The 23,332-nt window shown below is 36.3% G+C and overlaps 1 protein-coding gene across 1 annotated transcript in view; it reads left to right on the top strand.

The window, feature by feature from the left end:
• Positions 1–23,332, top strand: part of LOC126971920 (cell adhesion molecule Dscam2) — a 51,698-nt gene that overhangs the window by 17,961 nt on the left and 10,405 nt on the right. Inside the window, exons 6-20 of the mRNA XM_050818420.1 lie at positions 4,865–5,015; positions 5,739–5,889; positions 7,223–7,352; positions 8,542–8,709; positions 9,458–9,588; positions 10,563–10,773; positions 11,057–11,203; positions 12,416–12,571; positions 13,038–13,177; positions 13,787–13,943; positions 15,068–15,245; positions 17,300–17,490; positions 19,271–19,456; positions 20,520–20,656; positions 23,173–23,326. Of these exons, the coding sequence (XP_050674377.1) occupies positions 4,865–5,015; positions 5,739–5,889; positions 7,223–7,352; positions 8,542–8,709; positions 9,458–9,588; positions 10,563–10,773; positions 11,057–11,203; positions 12,416–12,571; positions 13,038–13,177; positions 13,787–13,943; positions 15,068–15,245; positions 17,300–17,490; positions 19,271–19,456; positions 20,520–20,656; positions 23,173–23,326 (2,388 nt within the window). The remainder of the gene's footprint in view (positions 1–4,864; positions 5,016–5,738; positions 5,890–7,222; positions 7,353–8,541; positions 8,710–9,457; positions 9,589–10,562; positions 10,774–11,056; positions 11,204–12,415; positions 12,572–13,037; positions 13,178–13,786; positions 13,944–15,067; positions 15,246–17,299; positions 17,491–19,270; positions 19,457–20,519; positions 20,657–23,172; positions 23,327–23,332) is intronic.

The following is a 23,332-nucleotide window of genomic DNA, read 5'->3' as shown; positions in this document are numbered from 1 at the left end:
TACTCTACGCTGTCTATGCCATAATTCAGTTCCTCTTTTGTACTATAAAATATCAATTTTATGGCCATTCACGTGGGTTTCAATTTAATCATTTTCTTTACTTTATGTCAATAAAATTATATTTAAGCCAAAGACTTACGTCCACACAAATAAACTTGGTATAAAGTTATAACTAAGATTATACCAAGAATATTAGACATTTTGCGATTCGTTTATACGGACGAATAACGTTTCCCGCGTTTATTTACAAGGCTGCCTGACATTCGGAAAACTTCAGAACGATCATTGTATTGGCAGTGTTATCAGTGATATAATCAACATTTTGCATATTCTTGGTAAATTCTTAGGTATACATGTATACCAAGTTTATTTGTAAGGTGAATTGTGTATACTAGTGTATAGGTGACCTGACCTAAGCGTGACCAATTCTGATTAATTATCAATGTGTTCGTTAGCTAGTGGTTAGCTAGTTAAACAATATTCAAAATATCAAAATCACGAATGGCTGATTGATTATGACTTGTCAGTCAAAATCGGTTACAGTAACAATAGTTGGGCTTTCCTTTTCTATTTCGCTGATTCTCCGTTAGAGAGGTTCTTCTATCTCGTACACTTTCTTTGTCTAAAAAAAATCTGTTTTTTTTTATACCCCAAAAATTTTAATTATTGATATTTTTTAAATTACTTTATATGGCAATACAGCGTTTGCAGGGTCAGCTAGTGTTAGTATATATTTCACATTGCATAATTTAATGTAATTCAATTCTATTTACTTAATATAATAAGACTTAATTTAATTTAATTTTGATTTAAAGTCTATGGCTAAGCTATATCCACACAAATTCAACCACTATCTAGATTCTAGAAGGATACATTTTTCAACAAAAATGATCGATTTTTTTATAATAAAGTACACAACCTACAACTAGTTTTATCCGCGACTTCGTTCGCGTGAAATAGTTACTTTGGGCAGCATTTTTTATATTTTAATATACTCACATTGCAAACAATACTCATAGAAACTGTGCTGAAACTGTTGTAGATAATACATTAAGCTACAAACTATAGAACTTTCATATCCCTCTTTCATCCCCATACAGATGTAAATTTTAAAAACGCTACAACAAAAATTTTTGTTTATTTTTTATCAAGTGCTTAGATACAACGTTTCATGGTGTTTTCTTCAATAATGACGAACTTCCATACAAACTTCTACCCTTATTTCAACCCCACTAAGTCTTTAATTCGCGATAAAAATTAGCCTATATCCTTTCTCAAACTCTTGTCTAGTTCTGTACTAAATTTCACTTTAATTGTTGGATATTTTTCATTACATTGATTAATTTATTAATGATCTTCTAACATTCGAGCGAATTGGTAGAAGATAACCCCTTAATCTTGTAACAGAAAGACAGACACTTTATCTTTTAAATCGAACGTGTGAAAGTTGAACTAAGCGCGAATAAACTTTTAGGATCGCAAGTGCTGAAACGAAGGAAGTTAATTAAAGACACGGCGCCAATGTCAATAGTATAAGAAAACAGTGCGCGTCTAAGCAGAAAACTCAATGATCGACGTCGCAATACTTCTCCTCTTTATTGGAAAACGAGACAGTTTGTTTCCGCGAGAATAACTTCGCTCCATACGTCCGCCACGTAATCGTCGATATTGGCTTTGTTCGAGAACAAATGTATCTCCATCCATTACTCTATTGACTTCTAGCTAACCTTTTCACGGAGTCATAATAATATGTTGAACGGTAAAGTTGGCGTATTGGACGCACTTTGTGAGGTCTGTTTTTATTTTTTTTATGGAAAAGGAGGACAAACAAACGTACGGGTCACCTGGTGTTAAGTGATCACCGCCGCCCATATTCTTTTGCAACACCAGAGGAATCACAGACGCATTGCTTTTAAGGAAGGTGTACGCGCTTTTTTAAATGTTCTCAAGGATTCTCATTCCACGGCTTTGTGGTATCTGGAAGAAAATTCCTTGGAAATCGCACTGTGGAGGACCGTCACACATCCAGATGGTGGGGATGATATCCTAACTTGTGGCGTGTCGTGCGAAGGTGGAATTCGGCGGCAGGAATCAGGTTAAACAGCTCTTCGGAACACTCCCGTGATAAATGCGATAGAAGACACACAATGAAGCCACGTGTCTACGCAACGCCAGGTGATCGAGCCCTTCCCAGAGCGCGTGATCCTCGACAATTCGAGCAGCTTTGCGTTGCACACGGTCGAATGGTTCGAGCTGATACTGATATTTCCAGTCATCGTATTTTTGTGCGTCACCAACATACCCACAATATTATTAAGCGATATAGTAAAATGAAATCTACTTCACGTCGTACTCAAGCATCTGGAATTGATTTTATTAACAACATTGCCGAAATAAAACCGTGGTCCATACTGAGAGTTTCTGAACTGTCCATTTATAATTTTTTAAAAGACTGGCAATGAGTTTCTTGGTACTTCTTCACATTCGCTCAACCCTTGATGAAGTAGCGGTTCATTCAATTAGAAAAAATATTTTTTTGACATTCATAAGTGTCATTTCCTTGACCTACATGAAAAAAGTGATTTTGTTTTGTTTTGATTTAATAATACCATTACCAAGTAATTTTTATGTCTACGTAGAGTCTATTGCTGTTAAGTAACAACAGGCATGACAAAAGGCCAAGGCGGTGGCCATTGAAGACGAACGTCATACTTTACATAATTATTGTTAAAGTGAAAAACTAGGAAGATATTATTAACATAAACGGCATAACAAATAAACTTGGTATACCTCTGTTTTAACCTCGAATATTCAAAATGTTGACTATATCGGTGACAACACTGTCAACAACAATGATAATTATAAAGTTTGCCGAATGTCAAGCAGCCTTGCCAATAAGCGCGAGAAACGTCATACGTACTAAACAACCAATCGTAAGCAAAACGTCTATTTGTAAACATTTATTCTTGGTTTATTCTCAGGTATAACTTTATACCAAGTTTATTTGTAAGACCGTATCTGTCTTATTTATAAACGCAGTGTAAAGTTACTCCAAGTTTAAAACTTTATGTCTATATCTTACCTTTGTCACTACAGAATTATATGACAGGTAGTAATTTTAGATTTGGAGTAACTTTACACTACGTTAATTAATAAGACAGATTATGTTTTAATATTATTGAGAATCTAGAAACTTACAACATGAACTAGGTACCAGTCGTTAGCTTTTTATTTAGTTGTTTTTTAATAAGATTAAGATATCTAGGTCAGTCATGACAAATTATAGTAAACTAACAAATACAACATGATCATAATTATAAATACAGTAAATATATGTATAATTATAACTTTATATTTTCATCACTCACTCGCAATAGTTTAAATAATTATGTCAGAACAAAGGCAAGAGGTATAAAATCCTACAAGTGTTAAGTTAAGAAAAGTTAAACCTATTAACACCACTTAAATACAATGTGCTGGTGTTACCCGCATATAATATAATTCCATGCTCATCTGGCAAAAGCTACCGTTTTTATTTTCATATCGTTAATTCATTTCATCTACAAAAGGCATTTATTTTCTCAAAACTGTATCTATCGAATATTTTTAGATGTCACTTAAACCACTACCCTCGCTTCGGCAACAAATACCACGCTGAGAGAGAGGAAACGGTGCAAAGAACTCTCTCAGTATTTTTTCTTGCCCTCTTTATGTGTAAATAAAACTAAAGTAATACATTATTTTACTGTGTCATATCTATTTATTTGCTATATTATTTGGTATTAGTAAAATGTTTGTGTACCGGGCTATTAATAGGTACTCTCCTCTGTTTGTGACAGAGAAAGATGTGGCCGTCCTCCTACGAAAAAGGTCGTTAAAGCAGTAAGGGAAAGAATTCGAAGAAATCCTATCTGAAAGCAAAGATTTTATCTCGGAAGATAAAGATAGCACCGAAAACCATGTCGCGTAAATACAGTCTTTTAAAATTAAAAGATGACTTAGGACTTGCAGCCTAAGCGACGGACTGGTTATTTCTGATACTTTAAAAAAAGAAAAGGGTGATAAAATCGAAACAACTACTAAAGCGGTACGCAAAGGGAGCTAACAGAAAAAAAAAATTTACGGATGAGAATTTTTCAAATTTAGTAACATGTTAACAAACAAAATGACCGTATTTATGCTCAAAGCTCTAAGAAAGCTTCCCAATTAGTCGACAGAGTGCAACGTGTGCAGTATCGCACCAACACCGGCACCGACTTCAGTGATGGTTTGGTGGAGTATTAGCTATGAAGTAGTGACTGAGTCTTACTTTTGTGAAAAAGGTATCAAAACATCGGCATAAGTGTATCAAGATACCATTCTTGAGAAGGTAGTGAAACCCCTTAACAACACCATGGTCCTTCCAGCAGGACTCGGCGTCAGGTCATAAAGCTTGGTCTACGCAGTCTCGCTTGGAAACGAACGTTTCGCACTTCATCAGAGCTGACGACTAGCCGTTGTCTAGTCCCGATCTTAATCCGCTGGTTTATGATTTATAGTTTATATAGTTTTAGAGAGTACGGCTTTCTCTAAAAGACATGATAATTTAGAGTCCCTAAAACAATCCGTACGATTGACAGTGAAGAATTTTCCCATAGAAAGAGTGAGTGCTACTATTGATAACTGGCCTCAACGTTTAAAGGACTATATTGCAGCCAATGGAGACCACTTCGAATAAGCCTTTTATATTTTCCATTGTTTTATATCTATGTATTAAACTAACACACTGTAAAAGTAATGAATGTAATTTGTAATTTTTTTCTTTGTCTCAGTATTTATGGCAAGTCTAGGTATAAGATATAAATATTCCTCTTAATTTTTGCAGCACCAGCTCGTTTTCCAATGAAAAGCAAAACAGTGCAAGTGACGGCAGGTGAGGCAGCGCACCTGCAATGTGCTGCCTCTGGCGATGCGCCTCTTGAAGTCACCTGGAGAAGCCCTCATCATCACACCATCGCCCATCATTTAGATCAGAGGTATGTTTCTAGCTTTAGACCTAACTTCTTTGTTCAGGAAATGCAACTTTTAAAGAGAAACAATTTTTGCGTCCTTCTTTATGTTATTAAAAAAAGGCATAAACCACACAATTGGTTTTTTTGAAATGATATCTTGTTATGTGAGGGTAAACCGCTACGTAGCGCTTTACGGTGGGTCTGGCTTCCCTTTCTCTCATGCGAATTGGTAGAAGATAACCCCTTAGCGGTAGCGGTAGGCAGGCTCCTCTTCTCTCACTCTAACCAATTGTTAATTTTATATGATTAAATAATGATACTATTAATGTACATATTCAAGAATTGTAACTAAGAATAAAATATGTTTTTTTATCAATAAAATATCGAATAAATAACCTTTGCTAATATTATCATATAAATATTATAATCAAGCTTTTCTCAAGTTATACAATTTCAATATAAAATAGTTCAACTTCGATTACATTAAGTTATCACTTCTATCCGGCGTCCCGAGACGTACACATTTTTTATGTTGCTTCCGTTCTAATTTCGTTATAGTAAATTATAGTCACTGCTTATAAGTCACTTCAGAAATATAGTATTGCGGATTTCAACAAACGCTCAGAAATTGCAATGTAATTTGCTGGTACTTTAAGAATAATATTAATGATTGCCGCTATAATAGCTGTATAGTTCGTATTCTTGAAATGTCAAATACAGATACATTATGAAACATTTTGTTTATAGATACACTATCCGTGAACAAGTTCTGGATGACGGCCTGGTGTCTGAACTCAGTATATTGCAGACCTACAGACAAGACACGGGAGCTCTCACCTGCCGAGCTTCCAACGCGTACGGACAGGACGAAATGCTAATACACTTGGTAGTACAAGAGGTATTGGAACATCCTTACTGTATTCATCTCGAAAATTCAATCTTAATGTATCAGCAATCAGATTCTTCTAGACCTTAAATCATATAATTTTATTTAATTCTGATCATTATTTTATTATGTGTACTTATAGATATTTATATTATATACTGTGAAAGCTGTGGAACCATCAAAAAAAGGTTTAAGTTGACAGTTAACCTCTATTTTGAGCAATGCACGCACACTAACTCAAAGTGACATAAAAATCGCGAGTGGAAGACGTAGTTGTCACGTACACTAACATACTAGACATAAAGAACATACAAAAATATAAACTTACAGAAATATAGACTTACAGAATTATAAATTCATTCTACCTTATTTTGAGTGAGAGATGTGATACAATTATAAATCTTCTTGTAAAGGGAATATTTGTGACTTGTTGGGAATCACTGATTACTTCGACTTAGAGGTCATTGTATTTTTTAAAATTGCTTGCTATCGAATTATTTTTGATGAAATTAAATCACCGGCTCATTAAACTCTTCCAAGTATTCTCATAAAATAATGCCGCTATGTTACGTTAGAAATAATTTCTAGCGGCCTTACAAATAAACTAGGTATAAAATTATAACGTATAATAAACCCAGATTATGCAAAATGTTGACTATATAACCACTGACAATACTATCAATACAATGATGATTTTAAATTTTTCCATTTGTCAAGTAGCCTTGCAAATAAACATGGGAAAAGTAATACATACGAATAAACCAAGAAAATATCTATTTGTGAACATTTTTAATATTCTTGGTTTATTCTCAGGCATAACTTTATACCAAGTTTATTTGTAAGGCCATTTATTTGTATGTCACTAACAAAGCAGTTCCTTGTTTTTCGTATTTCAGTTAAAAATCACTATTTTGAGAAAATTAATGACGATTTAAGAATGACACTGAAAGTAGTCATATTATTTATTACTTAAAAGTGTTCTATGAGTCCATCTATAACCTGTTTATAATAGCATCTATAAAAGTAACTCTTCTGCAGAGCAACTATATTATTTTTTACTCCATAACAAAACAGTTATGATTCTGAGTAATAGAGGTTTTGGGGTTAGGACCTTAAAGTGAAGGAAAAGGGATCATCTTTAAAGGTCCCCCTGAAATCGTGATCTGAAAAGGCACGAAACGTCGAGCTAGCTAAAATAATAATAAAAATCTAACTTTTACGCAAAAACTAATGTTGCACAGTTGCAATTACACGTGTTTTAATCGTGTGTCTTTTCGACTATTATAATATATATAAATAAGATCTATTGCAGGTTGAGTGTTTGCGTTATGTGTTGTGTTTGCAGGTTCCCGAGATGCCAAAAAATATAAGAATTATCGATCAACAATCGAGAACGATTCAGATATCATGGACTCAGCCTTATGCAGGCAACAGTCCCATCATCAACTACATCGTCCAATACAAAGAAGCGCCAGGTACGATAATTCATACTCTTCATTGATGTAAATTGTACTATATATATGTTGTACTATATATATGTTGTACTATATATCTACTGTTGTACCATCTCACAAGATAATATAGCATTACCGCTTCGTAACGTAACGCGTTACGGCGCCAGTCTATCTGCCTTCCCTTTCTCTGACGCATACGGCCGCGGTAGGCAGGCTCCTCTTCTCTCATTCTAACCAATTGGTACTTTTATAGGATTAAATAATCATACACCAGTGGGAGACTCCCTTGCTCAGGAAGCCGGCTAGATTATGGGTACCACAACGGCGCATATTTCTGCTGTGAAGCTATACTGTGTAAACATTACTGTGTTTTGGTCTGGAGGGCGCCGTAGCTAGTGAAATTACTGGGCTGATGAGACTTAACATCTTATGTCTCAAGGTGACGAGCGCAATTGTAGTGTCGCTCAGAATTTTTGGGTTTTTCAAGAATTCTGAACGGCACTGCATTGTAATTGGTAGGGCGTATCAATTCCCATCAGGTGAACGTCTTGCTCGTCTCGTCCCTTATTTTTATAATAAAAATACTAATATAGTTATTAAAAACTTGTAACTAAGAATAAAATATATTACATAATCAGTTATAGATTTTATTAATAAATAACCTATCCTTGTATTATCATATTAATATACATAAAACTTAAGTTAAGCTTTCTCAAGTGAAACAATTTCAATATTAAATAGTTCAACTTGGATTAGTTTAAGTTATCACTTCTGTCGGGCGTCCCGAGAGGCTTTTATTTGTATGTTGCTTGATTTTAGAATTGCAATATTGTGGATTATGTGATAGAAACACACCAACGTACAGGTTCTTGGTGTTGTTATAAACCTACTGTAACATGCCACAAATTACACCATAATTAACCTCGACTGCTATACATTGCCGCATTTACTCCAGTTGTTTAAAATATTCTTGGTAAATAAGCAGCAATGTAAAACTTATGAAGTTCAGATTTGATTGTGACAGTGACCCTTGACACGCGACTAACTAAAACAGTGTGCTTACATTGTCTTTAAGCACACTTTTGCCATTCCACTATCAGACTGCGAATCCTTATGTATATATAACGTCAATGGATACAAACGTCAATAATGGCACACTTAAAACATACTTAACCTTGAGTTTTATTATACTTTTGTCATAATATTTCAGAGCCGTGGCCGGCAACACCCCAAAAGGTGATAGTTCCCGGAAGTGGTACGTCTGCGAACGTACAGAACTTGCAACCAGCCACGTCGTACCATTTGAGAATCATTGCAGAGAACCGCTTGGGACAGAGTGAGCCGAGCCAACTAGTACAAGTCACTACAACTGAAGAAGGTATTTTCTAATAGTACAACGATATTATTTTCTAGCTGGATCTAATGTGAGAGGAAAAAAATCCAACGTATTAAGTGACGATTACTTTTTTTTAAATAACTAAGTACACTTTCAACATAATAATAAAAATATATCAGCCTATTTATCTATCTTGCCAAATTTATCAGTTTGTGACAAGTAATTGCATTTAAGACATTGAATTATGTGCACCTACTTATCTGCTATTTACTTTCAACTAAACTATAGAAAATATAAAAAAAAATATTTATCTATTCTAAACTATCTTAATTTTCCATTGTTATTACCTTAATTTTAACTGTTGAGTGGCATTTGACAACATGAGTTATTCAATGCTATTCAATAGGGTATTTTTAAGTTCTAATTTCAATGCATTTTTTTTGTTTCGGAACACTCCTCACCCACGGTATAGCTGTCGTTGTATGTGAATCTCTTAGCGTAGTCATTTTTAATCTTTGGAACCACTTGCCTCTCTTTTGGAGTTTTTTTATTTACTTTTATAGGAACATTCATAATTACCATTTTTGATAAAAATCTTTTTAAAATATTTTTAATCTACAGGTATTTTGTACTACGATTCGATAATCCCTTTTACAATTATTTTTATCTTTTTTGTCGTTAGTGCAGGATTTTTTAGGATAAAGGCAGCATTACAGCGATTTTAAACGAAATCAAAACTAACTTTACCATTTACCTAATTAATAAAATTGATTTTTCATGTTTTGTTCAGTTCCAAGTGGACCGCCTCAGGAAGTTCGAGTGGAAGCAAAAAGCTCAACAGAACTGATCGTGTCCTGGGATCCACCGATAAAAGACCTGTGGAATGGAAATATTCTCGGCTACTACGTCGGATTCCAAGAAGTAAGTTCTTATTATTTGTTGGCAAACATTTGTTTGAATCGGAATAGCCTGTGCACGATACCGATGTGTCATTGGAAGAAAACTTAACCAAAAATACTAACAAACCTCACTACATATTTTTTGAGAAATATTTGAAAAGGTTTTGTCGGTTTTTAGAGAAAGGTGCAGAAAAGGGTTCCCCTCTTAAGCCAACTGGGGCGTCAATTTACGGCTAACATAGGCAGAACAAAGCACTCCAAATTATCAATTTGCCTCGCATTTCAATTTCATTTTTACGGTAAAAAATTAAAACAACTCAACAAGCTCATTTAAATATTAGAATATATTCCAAGACGTTTTAATCATTGCTGAAAACCTATGTAAAAATTTCTTCAAAGTGCTATTTATTGCCTGACATCTCCGTCATCTGCTTCTCTCAGCGAGGATGTTACAAGCCAGTGAGTGAAGTAACTTGATCACCACCTTTGGAGTCTCTTAACTCGGAACTTGTCCGCTGAATAACTTTTCCAGATGCTTAGTTTGAATATGAATTAAATGCCTTATGAGGAAGCTCATGGTTGCTCAGAGGGCAATGGAGACGGCTATGCTCGTAGTTTCCCTGCGACAGGACAAATGGCCGTTGGGGCAGTAAAGTCCTCGAATGGTGACCACGTATCGGAAGACGTAGTGTTGGTAGGCCCCCCACAATATGGATCGACGATCTGGTTAAGATTGCCGGAAAATGTTGAATCTGGGCAGTGCAGGGCTGATAATTATTATTATACTATTAACTGAAATGATGATGATCGGCGAGTAATGTAATTTATTTTTTATTTATTTATTAAAGCACACCACATCATCTAGAATACAATTTTCTTTATCTTATGTTCCAATTAGTAGTTCTAAAGTATACGACAATTATGGTGAACATAAAAATTATATTGTAATTATTATTTAAAATTACATTATAAATGTAATGATTTATTATCCAACAGTTGAACAACAACAGCAGTATGCTAAGCGCAAATGGGCCTGGTGGTGCCTCGTACACAGTTCGCACCGTGGAGGGGTCTGGTATGGCTCGTGCTCGGACCACGCTCTCCGGTCTCCAGAAACACACTCCTTATGCTGTTGTTGTCCAGGCGTACAATAGCAGAGGAGCTGGCCCTGCTTCACCGCCCAGTACTGCTACTACAAATGAAGATGGTACGCTATTTTCAAGTTAAAATACTTAAACCTCCTTTCATCTTACACTTAAACACTATTATTTATTTGTTATTTTTAATTCTTGCGTATCGTCTCAAGCTCTTTTTGAGAGTAGGATAATACATGCCTAAGTAGCAGGGCCCATACTTAGGCTGAGATGTTTAGATCGTACATAGCCTTTTCCTCTTTACATACGTAAATCTTAGTTGAGTGTAAGCTTAGGATAATCAAAATAAATAATAAAGTAGGACCTGATAACTATAACAATAATTCTTAATTTCAGTGCCCAGTTTACCGCCGGGTATTCTCCAATGCACGGCACTCAGTTCTCAGTCAGTGCGAGTGGCCTGGGAACCTCCTCCCGTCAGAGGACGCAATGGAGTGCTACAGGGGTATAGAGTGACTTACGCACCGGTCACTGACTGGTATGGTATGTATTTAAGCTAATATATACCTAATTCCTGGGAATTTGGTAATATTAAATCGATACGATTTACGAAAATCATTTTACATCATCATTATCATTTATGACGACCTTCCGCTACTGATTAACCAGAAAATCAGCAACGAACACGGCGCGATTATGCTTTGATAATTTTGTAAATCTTCTTAAATATCAATATTTAATTACTTTTTACCACGAGGAATATCCTGCGAAGTATTTTGGCCAAATGACTTTGTGCTACTAAGCAGTAGTGTGCAAACACCGTTTCGGTATAATGAATGGACGACTTAAGTCCAGTTAAGTTACGGATCTACTGAAACTTCATCTTATGTGTTATGATTACGAGCGCAACTGCGGCGCTGATCAGTATTTTGCGTCAAGTCCTAGCGGCACTGCATGTGACCACAGTAACCCCTGCTTCCAAATTAAATTTAAAATCATGATAACTTTGTTCCAATTTTTTATATCCACCAAAATAATCCAATGTTTTAAGGCAGGTCTTGCGATATAGATGTTTTGGTTTTTTTTCATCGGACAGATCAGTGAAGTTATTCTGAAACATTGTTAACTTCCCGCTATTATAAATTGAAAATTAGAAATTCGGGAACTAATTGGTTGTACCCCGTTTTACGAAAATTAAGTTTTCATCAGATCTCGACATTTTAAGGTCCTAGGAAGCTTCCATTACTATTCCCGCAATGGTGTCCGTACGTCTGCATGTGTGTGTGTGTGTGTGTGTGTGTGTGTGTGTGTGTGTGTGTGTGTGTGTGTGTGTATGTACGGATGAATGTAAACTATGATTTTCTTATCAGCTTTTAAAATAAAAAAACCACGTCGATCACCACCAGGCTGGTCAAAATCGGCTGATTTTTTCGTGAGTTAGGTATCGTTGACGAAAGAAAATCGAAAAAAGTGTTTTTTCGGAATTACTTCGATATTCCGATTTCGATCAATTGCAACTCAAGGATTCTCTATAAGGTAAAAAAAAATGTCGTCGATTGCCGCCAACCATTATGTAAACCATAACTGGGTATAACGTCTTGCCAGCTTGCAGATTCTCTGGGTTTTAAATTCTCTCACGATGGCAAATTCAGCCATCAATTCCTCCTTTTCATAATTTTTTCTACCCCTGAAAGAGAAGACCCCTTTGAGCCGGACTTCTACTAGATCTCTCGTTTTATGCAACTTAAATTCCAGGAAGTGAAGAATCAGTAACAAAGCAGATATCGGGGCTCCACACGACGCTCTCGGGTCTTCGGCGGTACACCAACTATTCAGTCACGGTCTGCGCCTTCACTGCTGCAGGCGACGGAGTGAGGGCCGCTCCGGTCTACTGCCACACCGAGGAAGATGGTTTGTTTCAGAAAAGTTACATTTTCTTTACTTCCTCAAGCTAAGAGTATACTTCCACCTCAAGCGCCAGAAATCCTTGTATTCTAGATGCCCTTTGTCCGCGGAAAGCGGTTTTTACTTTCCTAATAGAAAGTTGAGCCACTTACAAGATGATGGATCAACAACTTACCTCCTTGCAAATACCAAGACAATAAGCAAGTTTACTCAGTGTATGTTCAAGCACTCCTGCCCATTACATCATTATTAAAGTGCCACCAATCGAGTTTTGATTATTTGGTATGGATTGGTTGATTAGGGTCATTGAACGCGAAATGTAAAAAATATCTCGATGTGGAAGGCGTGGCTCCAATCAGCGTTCTACGACGAACTCATCCATAATCACATATTTTGGGTATCATTGAGGAACAAGAGTTTAATGAATGAGTTTTCTTTTGTTATATTACTCAATAATATAATATTATTATAGTGCCGTCGGCTCCAGCTGATATAAAGGCCGCGGTATCATCACGAAACAAGATATTGGTGTCATGGCTGCCACCGTCTTCGCCTAATGGAGTGCTCGTAGGTTACACCCTGTACATGAGCGTCATCGAAGATGGGAGGGAGGTGATTATTTTCTTCTTTCTAACCTATGTAACCTTTGTTAGCTATTTTTTATTCGCTAAATTATATGAAAGCATTACCTAGACCAGTCAACAAAAAAGCAAACATCTGCATTATTTTGTTAACGGTCAGTCATTGAAATGAAGATTAATAATTAAATTATAAACATTATAAGGGTCATTGCTTGTCATAAACTGCAATTCCAACTGCATTCCGCCTTTGAAGGCGACGAGGGAACATCAACTTGTTGAACAAGTCGTACGTTCGAATATAAATTCGATTAAATAAACTTAATTATCATTCCTTCATTGAATGATGGGTATATTAATAAATAATTAAGTTCGTGCACAGCAAAACTCTTGGAATACTGAATACCTACTCTGTGATTTAGAGTTTTTATAAGTTGTAATGATATTATTAAGGGCATAACGTAAAATTTGATCAGCGATTTGTATCGGCGTTTCAAATAATGTCGAATATAAGAACTTGTAGACGTAACTATCTATATTCAGAAGTGGGATATAGTATTTGACCGCACGCACAACATTGTAGATCTTAAATATTTGGTACTGTATAAAACTAAATATCATGTATATTTTGTTTATTTAATAGGAGGGAACCCACAAACGTATGCTGTCTCCCAGTACGTTAAACCATGAGACGTCGCGTTCTCCAGTTCGCGCGACCCACCAGTTCTGGGTGTCTGCGTCAACGCGACTGGGGGAGGGAGACCCGACGCGAGTTGTTACTGTACTGCCTTCTGATAGTGGTATGTATCTTTGTCTTATTATTTATGAAATTGCAAACTCTGACGAATATATCGCTTAAATCCAATAATACAAACTGAAGAAAAAAAATAGGTTTTCTCCCGTTACAGCTTATACTTTCTGAACTGCCTAGAAGAATCTTAATACTTATCATATTTGTATTTAAAAAAATATTGAACTAGTCCGATTACATAATTATATTTAAATAAAGACGTTTTGAACAATACACTCCAAAAAAGTGTTCCGTACAACCTGAGATGATGTAATAAGGTATGCCGTGGTAAATTTAATGGCTTAAATAAAATTATTAACATGTAAGCGTAAAATAACGTTAGCCCCGTTAAAACGTGTCCCAATTATAATGCTTTCGAATGACGTAGGGACATGTGGGTGCGTAAAACATATCTGCTCATTTTAATACATGAAATGTGTGTACCTACATTATGTTATTGATCTACTCTCAGTTATTTTGATAGATCTTTAGATTTATGAGAACTAATTGAATGTCCATTGGTTACCCTATCTATATCTGTAGAAATCTTATCTATATCTGTTCATGAGTTTGGAAGTTACGATTTTACGATACTGTTGTAATTCAGTTTGAAAATTGTGTATGTCGATGTTATTACTGGCTTATGTTTTATCATTTGAAGAGGTCACGACTGGGATCATATTGTCACTCCTACAGCAAATACCGTCTAACACCAGCCATCGGGCCATCGGGCCATCCATTCTTGTATAATGTAGTGCCGCTCAGGATTCTTGAAACACCCAAAAATCTGAGCGGCACTACAATTACACTCGTCACCTTGAGACATAAGATGTTAAGTATCATTTGCCCAGTAATTTGACTAACTAGTGCTTACTTCAGAACGAAACAGATTTATGCTTACACATTACTGCTTCACGGCTGAAAAAAGCACCTTTGTGGTACCCATACTCTAGCCGAGATCCTGTACAAAGAAGCCTCCCATTAGTTAATGCCCTTAGTCGCCTTCTAGGACACCCTTCGGCCTGGAACTTCCCTACTCTTTTTATATATCGACAGCATGCGATTAGAAGAATTCCTTATCTCATGCTAAGTAATCTACATTCAATATGTACCACATAGTCAAATTCTTTACAGTACCAGCACGAATTACCTCCTTCAGTCGCAATATAGTGACACCATGGAAGGAGAACATATCGTTGTCCTGTAATAAAGTTGGAGTTCCGGTACCCACAACCACTTGGAGTATGAATGGAGTATTACTCGAGTCTACGCTCAGGAAGAACGTAACCAACGATGGCACTCTCATAATAAGGTAATTAGCAAACATTCTCGACCTAATAGATTGCAGGAAAAGACTGGATGCATAAAAACAAAAGTAGTAGATTCTGAAAGATACTAGACTATTTTTTTACGAAAATACGAGACGAAACGATGAGAACGTTCAGCTGATGGTAATTGATACGCCCTGCTCGTTACAATGCAGTGTCTGGATTCTTGAAAAGCCCAAAAATTCTGATCGGCACTACAATTGCGCTCGTCACCTTGAGACATAAGATGTTAAGTCTTATTTGCCCAGTAATTTCACTAGCTACGGCGCCCTTCAGACCGAAACATAGTAATGTTTACACATTACTGCTTCACGGCACAAAGTTGTGGTACCCATAATCTATCCTGTGCAAAGGAGCCTCCCTTCCACTATTAGAACTAATCAACACCGTGTTACTAGAATGTTAACTTAACTACAATTATTACTAAAATAATTTGAATTGTATAAATGATGCCAATTACCCATCTAACATATTACCCATCTAGCAGATAGACTCAGCTCTGCGGCATATGCAGTTAGAAAGATTAGAGAGTACACGAATGTTGCGACCGCTAGATTAGTGTACTTTAGTTATTTTAACAGCATCATGACGTACGGTATATTACTATGGGGTCATGCTGCTGACATTGATATAGTGTTTGCTCTGCAAAAGAGAGCTGTTCGTGCTATATATCAGCTTGGTTATAGACAGTCTCTCAAAGAAAAATTTAAAGAAATAAATATTATGACTGTTTATTGTCAGTACATTTATGAAAATTTAATATATGTTCACAAAAATCGTCACCTTTTTGCTCTTAATAGTGATTTTCATTATTATAACACTAGAAATAAGGGATTGCTTGTAACTAATTCTAGTAGGCTTCATAAGATACATAATAGCTTTAAGGGTAAATGTATACACTTCTACAATAAAGTCCCAGCCACTGTTCAGGCATTGTCTATAAATAAATTTAAATGTTTTATAAAAAAATGGCTCTGTCGTAAATCCTATTACTCCACTGCTGAATATCTAAATGATCGGACAGCCTGGGACTAGATTGTGATTATTTTATAGCAACTGTACAATATTGTATATTTTTATTGAAAAGAGCGCAAAAAAAAAGAATGCTGGGAGAGTTTCTTGCGCCGCTTCTTCTCTCTCAGAGCGCCATTTGTTTCCGAAGCGGTAGTAGTATCTAGTAGTATAAGAAATGACATCAAAAAGAATTCTAAAGGAATCAATTTTGAGAAAATAAATGCCTTTTATGCCTTTTTATGCCTTTAATTATTATTAATAACAGGACAAGTCACGAACTTAACGTGGGAAATTTATCTACGAGCACCTGCTCGTAGATAAATTTGGTGGTAAGTGTAACGCTGAAATTGATAAGCATCGACATTATGGCCTCAGACTTACTATATAGCTAGCGAATATACTATAGACAAAGAAAGCTTGCGACAGAGAACTTGCAACATAGAAAAGTAAAGCAAATCGATTGTTACTATAACTGATTTTGATTGACAAGTCATACACAGTCAACCACGCTTAGAATCAACTCCTTAGTATTTTCAATACTAAATGACTAGCTAACACAAACATTGACAAATCAGAATTGGTTTTACATTATTATTAATTCATCCGTAAATTGAAGAAATTTAAACGGCGGTTATGTACATTACTTTTTTTTATGAAAATAAGGGACGAGACGAGCAGGACGTTTAGCTGATGGTAATTGATACGACCTGCATATTACAATGCAGTGCCGCTAAGGATTCTTGAAAAACCTAAAAATTCTGAGCGTATTGCAATTGCGCTCGTCACTTTGAGACATAAGATGTTAAGTCTCATTTGCCCAGTAATTTCACTAGCCATGGCGCCCTTCAGACCGAAACACAGTAATTTTTACACATTACTGCTTCACGGCACTTCTCGGCGAAATTGCACACTTGCAATCTCTTTTGGTACTGTGGTAAAGAGGAATACGAAGCGGTTAAGACACGCCAATAACACTGCAATGAATTATGAATGTGTGTATTAAGTGAAAATATTTTACTTACAGTATGACGCAATACGCCGACAGCGGTAATTACACATGTCTAGTAGAAAACCAACATGGCCACGACGAGGTATCGTATATCGTGGAAGTTAAAGTGCCGCCTCAACCTCCTATACTTGCCGTTGTCGACTCTTATGCTGACTCCTTGCATCTGCAGTGGAGTGACCAGGGAGATGGCGGCAGCCCTATTTTAGGTGATTGGAACCATAACATTAGTAGCGATAGGACTAGCTGTATTTGCAGTATTCATTTGGATCAGTTACCGTAGAAATAAGTGTAGTATTGACATCTGTACTGTTGTGTTTCTATCCATTTAATCCATATTAAGGCTGTTTGTCCACCGGAGCGGAGAGATGGGGAGCGATCAATAAGCTCAATAAAGCGGAGCAGAAAATGACTCATCGCGTACATTTTAAATTACTTTCTCGCTCTGCTCTGGCTGGCTCCTCTGTATGGTTCCACCTTGCCCTTAGCCTCATAGTGACGGGTGTAGTGTGATGTGATCGGGGTAGTATCGCATAATGCTATGCTTTAGGTCATTTTATACTGCTCAGATCATGTTGATATTGTTATGAGCAGATGATCTATTTATTATTTATTTATTTATTATATACAGACACTTTATCGCATTATATTACATAATATTTTGGTCCCCACACAATTTACATTCTATGGTTACCAATGTGAACCGAAAGGTTAAAAAGTGCACTCTGTTTGATTATGTGTGTATGTATTTGTGTGGGTATCTGATTAATCAAGAATTAACATAATATGAATGCTAACCTATCACTTTAAGAATAGCTTCCATGTCTACATAAGTGAGTATGTGTAACCATCTCTGTATTTTAAATTAAACCTAACGTACCGAGGAATTTTTAATAGAACATTTTAAGTTTACCTTGTTGTGTATATATGTATGTAAGAATGGGCTAAATCTACTTGCAAATGTTGCATGTTGATGGCGCTTAATATATCAGTTGGATCGTCTGCTTGTTTTCTCGCTTATTGCTATAAAATACAGAAAACTTCCTTGTGGGTATAAGTGTTCACTGGATATTTTCCGCTACTCGACCTCTACAAAGAACCTACTTTGCGTCTATCCCAATTACTTTTAATAGTAATTTACTATAACCTATGATGCCACTCTCGGGAAGAGTCCTCGGTGACCCTAGGTGTTAGCCTTTTATTTCGCCATATGCACGGGGCATTCCAGAACAATATATGCGGCTGCGGAGTACTGATTTGCTATCTGAAGGGATCCAGTTGGCGTAGTATTTTACTACTAGTGATGGTTGGAGCAGTGATATGATGCCCATGTAGGTATTCTGTTTGGACAGCATTATGAGCTATTTTGTCAATATTAAGAACCTCCGAGAGTACCAATCTTATTCTTTAACGTTGATACATTTTATTATTGCTGTCCAAAATACACAGCTCTGCAATTTATCATTAATATCTTACAGCAGTAGTTTCTAAATAAAATTAAAACTGTAAAGGAATTTAATTGACACCTGCTTCTGGCAACCGAAGGACCATAATAATTAGCAATAATTTAATACGTCCTTATTTTAATCAGCAAAAATTACATAAGATAACTGCTCACTAACTGCATAGACTCACCTTTTTTGTTATATCCCCTTTCAGCTGCGTAAACAATAACATGGCGGCGGTGACCCGTACGCTCGTTTTTCGAAGCGAACTTTTTCCATAAAAAAAAAACAATAACAGTAACGATAAACTTTTTATTTTCTAAACAACATTCTACAATGTTAAGTTTAAGGTTAAATGTTAATTAAAAGTTAAATTGTCGTTTGGTCATCACAGAAGATACATAAATCTATTGCACAACCGTTTAATAGCGTGGGGTAGGCTCGTGACGCAGAGCGGAGTGCATTTAGTTGTCTGTATAACCCACCTACCTACCTACAATGATCTCACTGTGAGAGACAGTATCATGATTAGCTATGTTTTTAGGTTATGTTATAAATTACAAACGGGAGCATGGAGATTGGGAGGAGCTGCAGGTAGAAGCAGGGACGTCTGAACACGTGCTGCCAAACCTCTGGTGCGGCACTAGATACCAACTATACATCACTGCTTTCAACCGCATTGGCACAGGATTACCTTGCGACATCGTTCACGCCTATACTAAGGGCACTGGTATGTATATTAACTTGCTGTTTGCAATCATTTTGTATTTTTTATCAGTCGCTTAAGAAATAACCGAAGTTACTTGATGTCCCATGACACCTATCATTTTAACCTCGAGTAGATACTAAAGATTCACAGATTAAATATAACAATAACGTACAATCCGCACTACACCACCATTCTATTTGTGAACGGTTATCTGGTTAACCAGAAATCCACTTGAATAGACCCCGCCGTAGAAAAACAACAAATCTTATAGCTATATTTACAATACCCTGATTACATTTAATTAAAACTATCGTTACGGAGAAGTGTACCAAGATTACTAGATTTCCGCGTTGGATTGCTAGGCTGATCCGTTGACCGAAATAGCTACCAGCGCTTGAGTTTCCAGTAGCCTTATTGAGTCGCGTAAATAGTTCTTTTTACATTCTCCGTGCCTCTGGGTGAAAGAATTAATGAATTTATTTAAATAATTAATTCCTCGACGTTGAAAGACATACAATGTTCTCACAATAATGTAAGTTCCATGGATTAATCCAACGGACTAAAAAATGATTGTTGTAATAAACAAAAATGTTCCTTAGCAATTGCAATATAGCATAATTGCTATTTTATTTACCTTGTAATAAAACATGCATCGTTCAAAGATATAATACAAAGTTGGCTCCTTCAAGAAGATTTTTTTTATTAATAAAAATGAGGGATGAGATGAGCAGGACGTTTATCTGATGGCTATTGACACGCCCTGTACATTACAATGTAGTGCCGCTCGGGATTCATGAAAAACACCAAAAATTCTGAGTGGCACTACAACTACGCTCGTCATCTTGAGACATAAGATGTTAAGTCTCATTTGCCCAGAAATTTCACTAGCTACGATGCCCTTCTGACCAAAACACAGTAATTGCTTACAGGCGCCGTTGTGGTACCCATAATCTAGCCGGCATTCTGTGCAAAGGCGCCTCCCACTGGTATCTAAGCTAGGTGGTTAAAGTTGTTTTAAATAGGACTTATAACTTTATTAATCTTTCTGACATAAAATAACAAGGTTTTATTAAATTATTTGCAGTTCCAGTAAAACCAAAGCATTCCCAGATGATAACTCTGAACACAACGACAGTGACCGTGTGGCTTGACTCGTGGGGTGACGGTGGGTGTGGAATTCTGTACTTCGTCATCGAGTACAGAGAAATAAGTCAATCTCAGGTGGGTATTAATCAAATTCAATAAAAGGATACGTATCAAATTCAAACTTAATTTTATTTAACGTTGTATTTCGAAATGGATGTTGAAATTTATTTATACCCTATTTCCATACATTTAGTTCAGCTTCTTGAAAACTATATCGTGCGCATACTCCCTGAAACACTGTCGGCAAATGTTCAATCCATACTTGCGAATAAGACCATGTTTATTGGAACAGGCGCGGCATGACCTAGATCGTTGGCTAAAATAAATTACAGGAATCACTTATTCAAAATCAGAGGATCATTCTGATGATTTGGAAAAGACATCCCGCAAACCCGAGATTAGGCACAAGAAACAATGTGATATTTTTCTTTCTTTATCTACACTGCATTTCTACACAGACGCGGAACAGTGCAATTGATCGTAAAATTCTCTATTAATTGCAACATTTTCAGAGGGACATAATTGTAAAAATGTAACTTACGCAAATAACTTTGTTAAAAGTACATAAACATTTCGCGTGAAATCCTTAAAATGTATTTTATTTAGAAACACTACATTTGCTAACGGCAGATTAAATTGTAAATTTGAATTGAATTGGCTAATGTTGATATCCTATTCTCTTTATTTCATGTATAAAGGAAGTGGTTGGCAGACTAGTGTAATTTACTATAACTAGGTAATACTGAAAATGTTAAGAAAATGAAAAACGGCTTAATGTAGAAAGTTGCCAATACTTTTATTGTTTTTCGAAGTAATCTCCGTTCCTCCCTACACATCGCCGCATTCGATGGAAAAGCAGTGGGCCTATTCTTACTTAGGGGTCTCTTCTATGGCATTTTCATACGCATTCACCGCATCTTCAGGGCTCGTAAAGCGAATACCTCGAATTTTATCTTTAGACCTTGGGAATAAATAAAAGTCACAGGGTGCCAGGTCAGGACTGTATGGCGGATGAGTCATTATCTCGACACCTGCTATAGTCAAATATTTATAGTCCGTTTTGCAGAGTGCGCTGCAGCATTGTCGTGATGAAGGAGGATCCTGCTTCGAGGGCGCTGCTGCCGAATTTTTTCCAAGACATCAGGAAAACAGCGATTGACATACCAGTCTGCAGTAACTGTCCTTCCAAAGAATGAGGCAATCATCTTTTTTCTTTGACTTCTTCCTTTCTTTTCCTTATTTGGCCGATCCTCGAAAGGAAACACCCACTGAGCTGATTGTCTTTTGGTTTCGGGTTTTTAGCAATATATCCAGCTTTCGTCACCTGTGACGATGTCAAATACAACATTTGAGTCACCGCCGTTGAACCGTTTGAACCATTCCATACGAAGGTGTTTCTGAGCGTCGGTTTAAGTATTGGGAATCCATCTGGTACGAAGCTTCCTGACGCCTAAATGTTCGTGTAATATTTTTTGAACTTGACTCATACCAATGCCTAGGCTTGCTGGTATCTGCTGATAGGTTACTCTCTTATCTTCCTCTATCATGCGTCGTACAGCACTGATGTTATCTTCAGTGGTCGCTTTTAAAGAACGTCCCTCACGCGGATCATCATTGAGATTGCTACGTCCACGCTTAAACTCGTTAAACCAATTATAAATTATAACACGAGATGTGGCTTCATTAAGAAATGCTAATTGCAGCCGATCAAAGCTTTGTTGTTGATTAAGCCCACAACGAAAGTCATAATAAATCATTGACCGAAAATTTTCTCGCGTTAGATTCATTTTCACGAGTTTTAGATTTTCCGCCAATTCACAAAAACAAATGACAGGTGAATGCAATATGCTAGATTAGGTTACCAAAGAGTTCTGAAATTGAATTTCAAAAAAGTTTTCAATAGCAAATTTTCTAACTGGCCAGTTCTATACATTTTCTGTGTTAGCCACGTATCGATTTACCTGTTTACACTTGCCAGCACTATGTTTGCATGTTATTAAGGCTTTAATTTCTGTTTCATTTCAAAATAATTAAAAAATATTAAGGTTTTGAATTTTTAATTAATTGCCTTGGTTGGATCTTTTCAGCGAACCTATTCACAATATTTTTTAAACATATTTTGTTGCATTAAAAACTTTTTTTCCCACCTCGATGAAAAGCTCACCTTTAGTCCCTGGTACGAGGAAGAAAAGTGACCGATTCTCCCCCGGCAAGACGACTTTTGTCCCTGGTACCAGGGACTAATAGCGAGATTTTCATCCAGGTGGGAAAAAAAGTTTTTAATGCAACAAAATATGTTTAAAAAATATTGTGAATAGGTTCGCTGAAAAGATCCAACCAAGGCAATTAATTAAAAATTCAAAACCTTAATATTTTTTAATTATTTTGAAATGAAACAGAAATTAAATTTTAAATTACGTGAGATAAGTAGGACATTGCCACTTGAGAATGACCTACTTTTCTCCCTAGGTGCGTAATATACTACTCACCTGGTTGGCCGATAAGTAGTATAATAAGTAACGCGTTTTTGCTTTCCAAAAGTGCTCAACGTAAGAAGTTTTGACATAGAAATGTGTTAATGTTGTTTTCAGTGGCGGTTAGTGTCAAATAGTGTTCAAGCGACGGAGCGTGTGTTCAGTGTGACCGGTCTGTCGGCCGGCACGCACTACCAGCTGAGGATCACGGCTCACAACAACGCCGGCCATGCTGTCGCCTTGTACAACTTTACCACACATTCTATTAGCGGTAATC

This window comes from Leptidea sinapis, chromosome 25 (genome assembly GCF_905404315.1).
Source record: "Leptidea sinapis chromosome 25, ilLepSina1.1, whole genome shotgun sequence".
Classification (NCBI taxonomy): domain Eukaryota; kingdom Metazoa; phylum Arthropoda; class Insecta; order Lepidoptera; family Pieridae; genus Leptidea; species Leptidea sinapis.
Note: the sequence above shows the minus strand (reverse complement) of the source record. Positions and strands in the feature narration are given on the sequence as shown.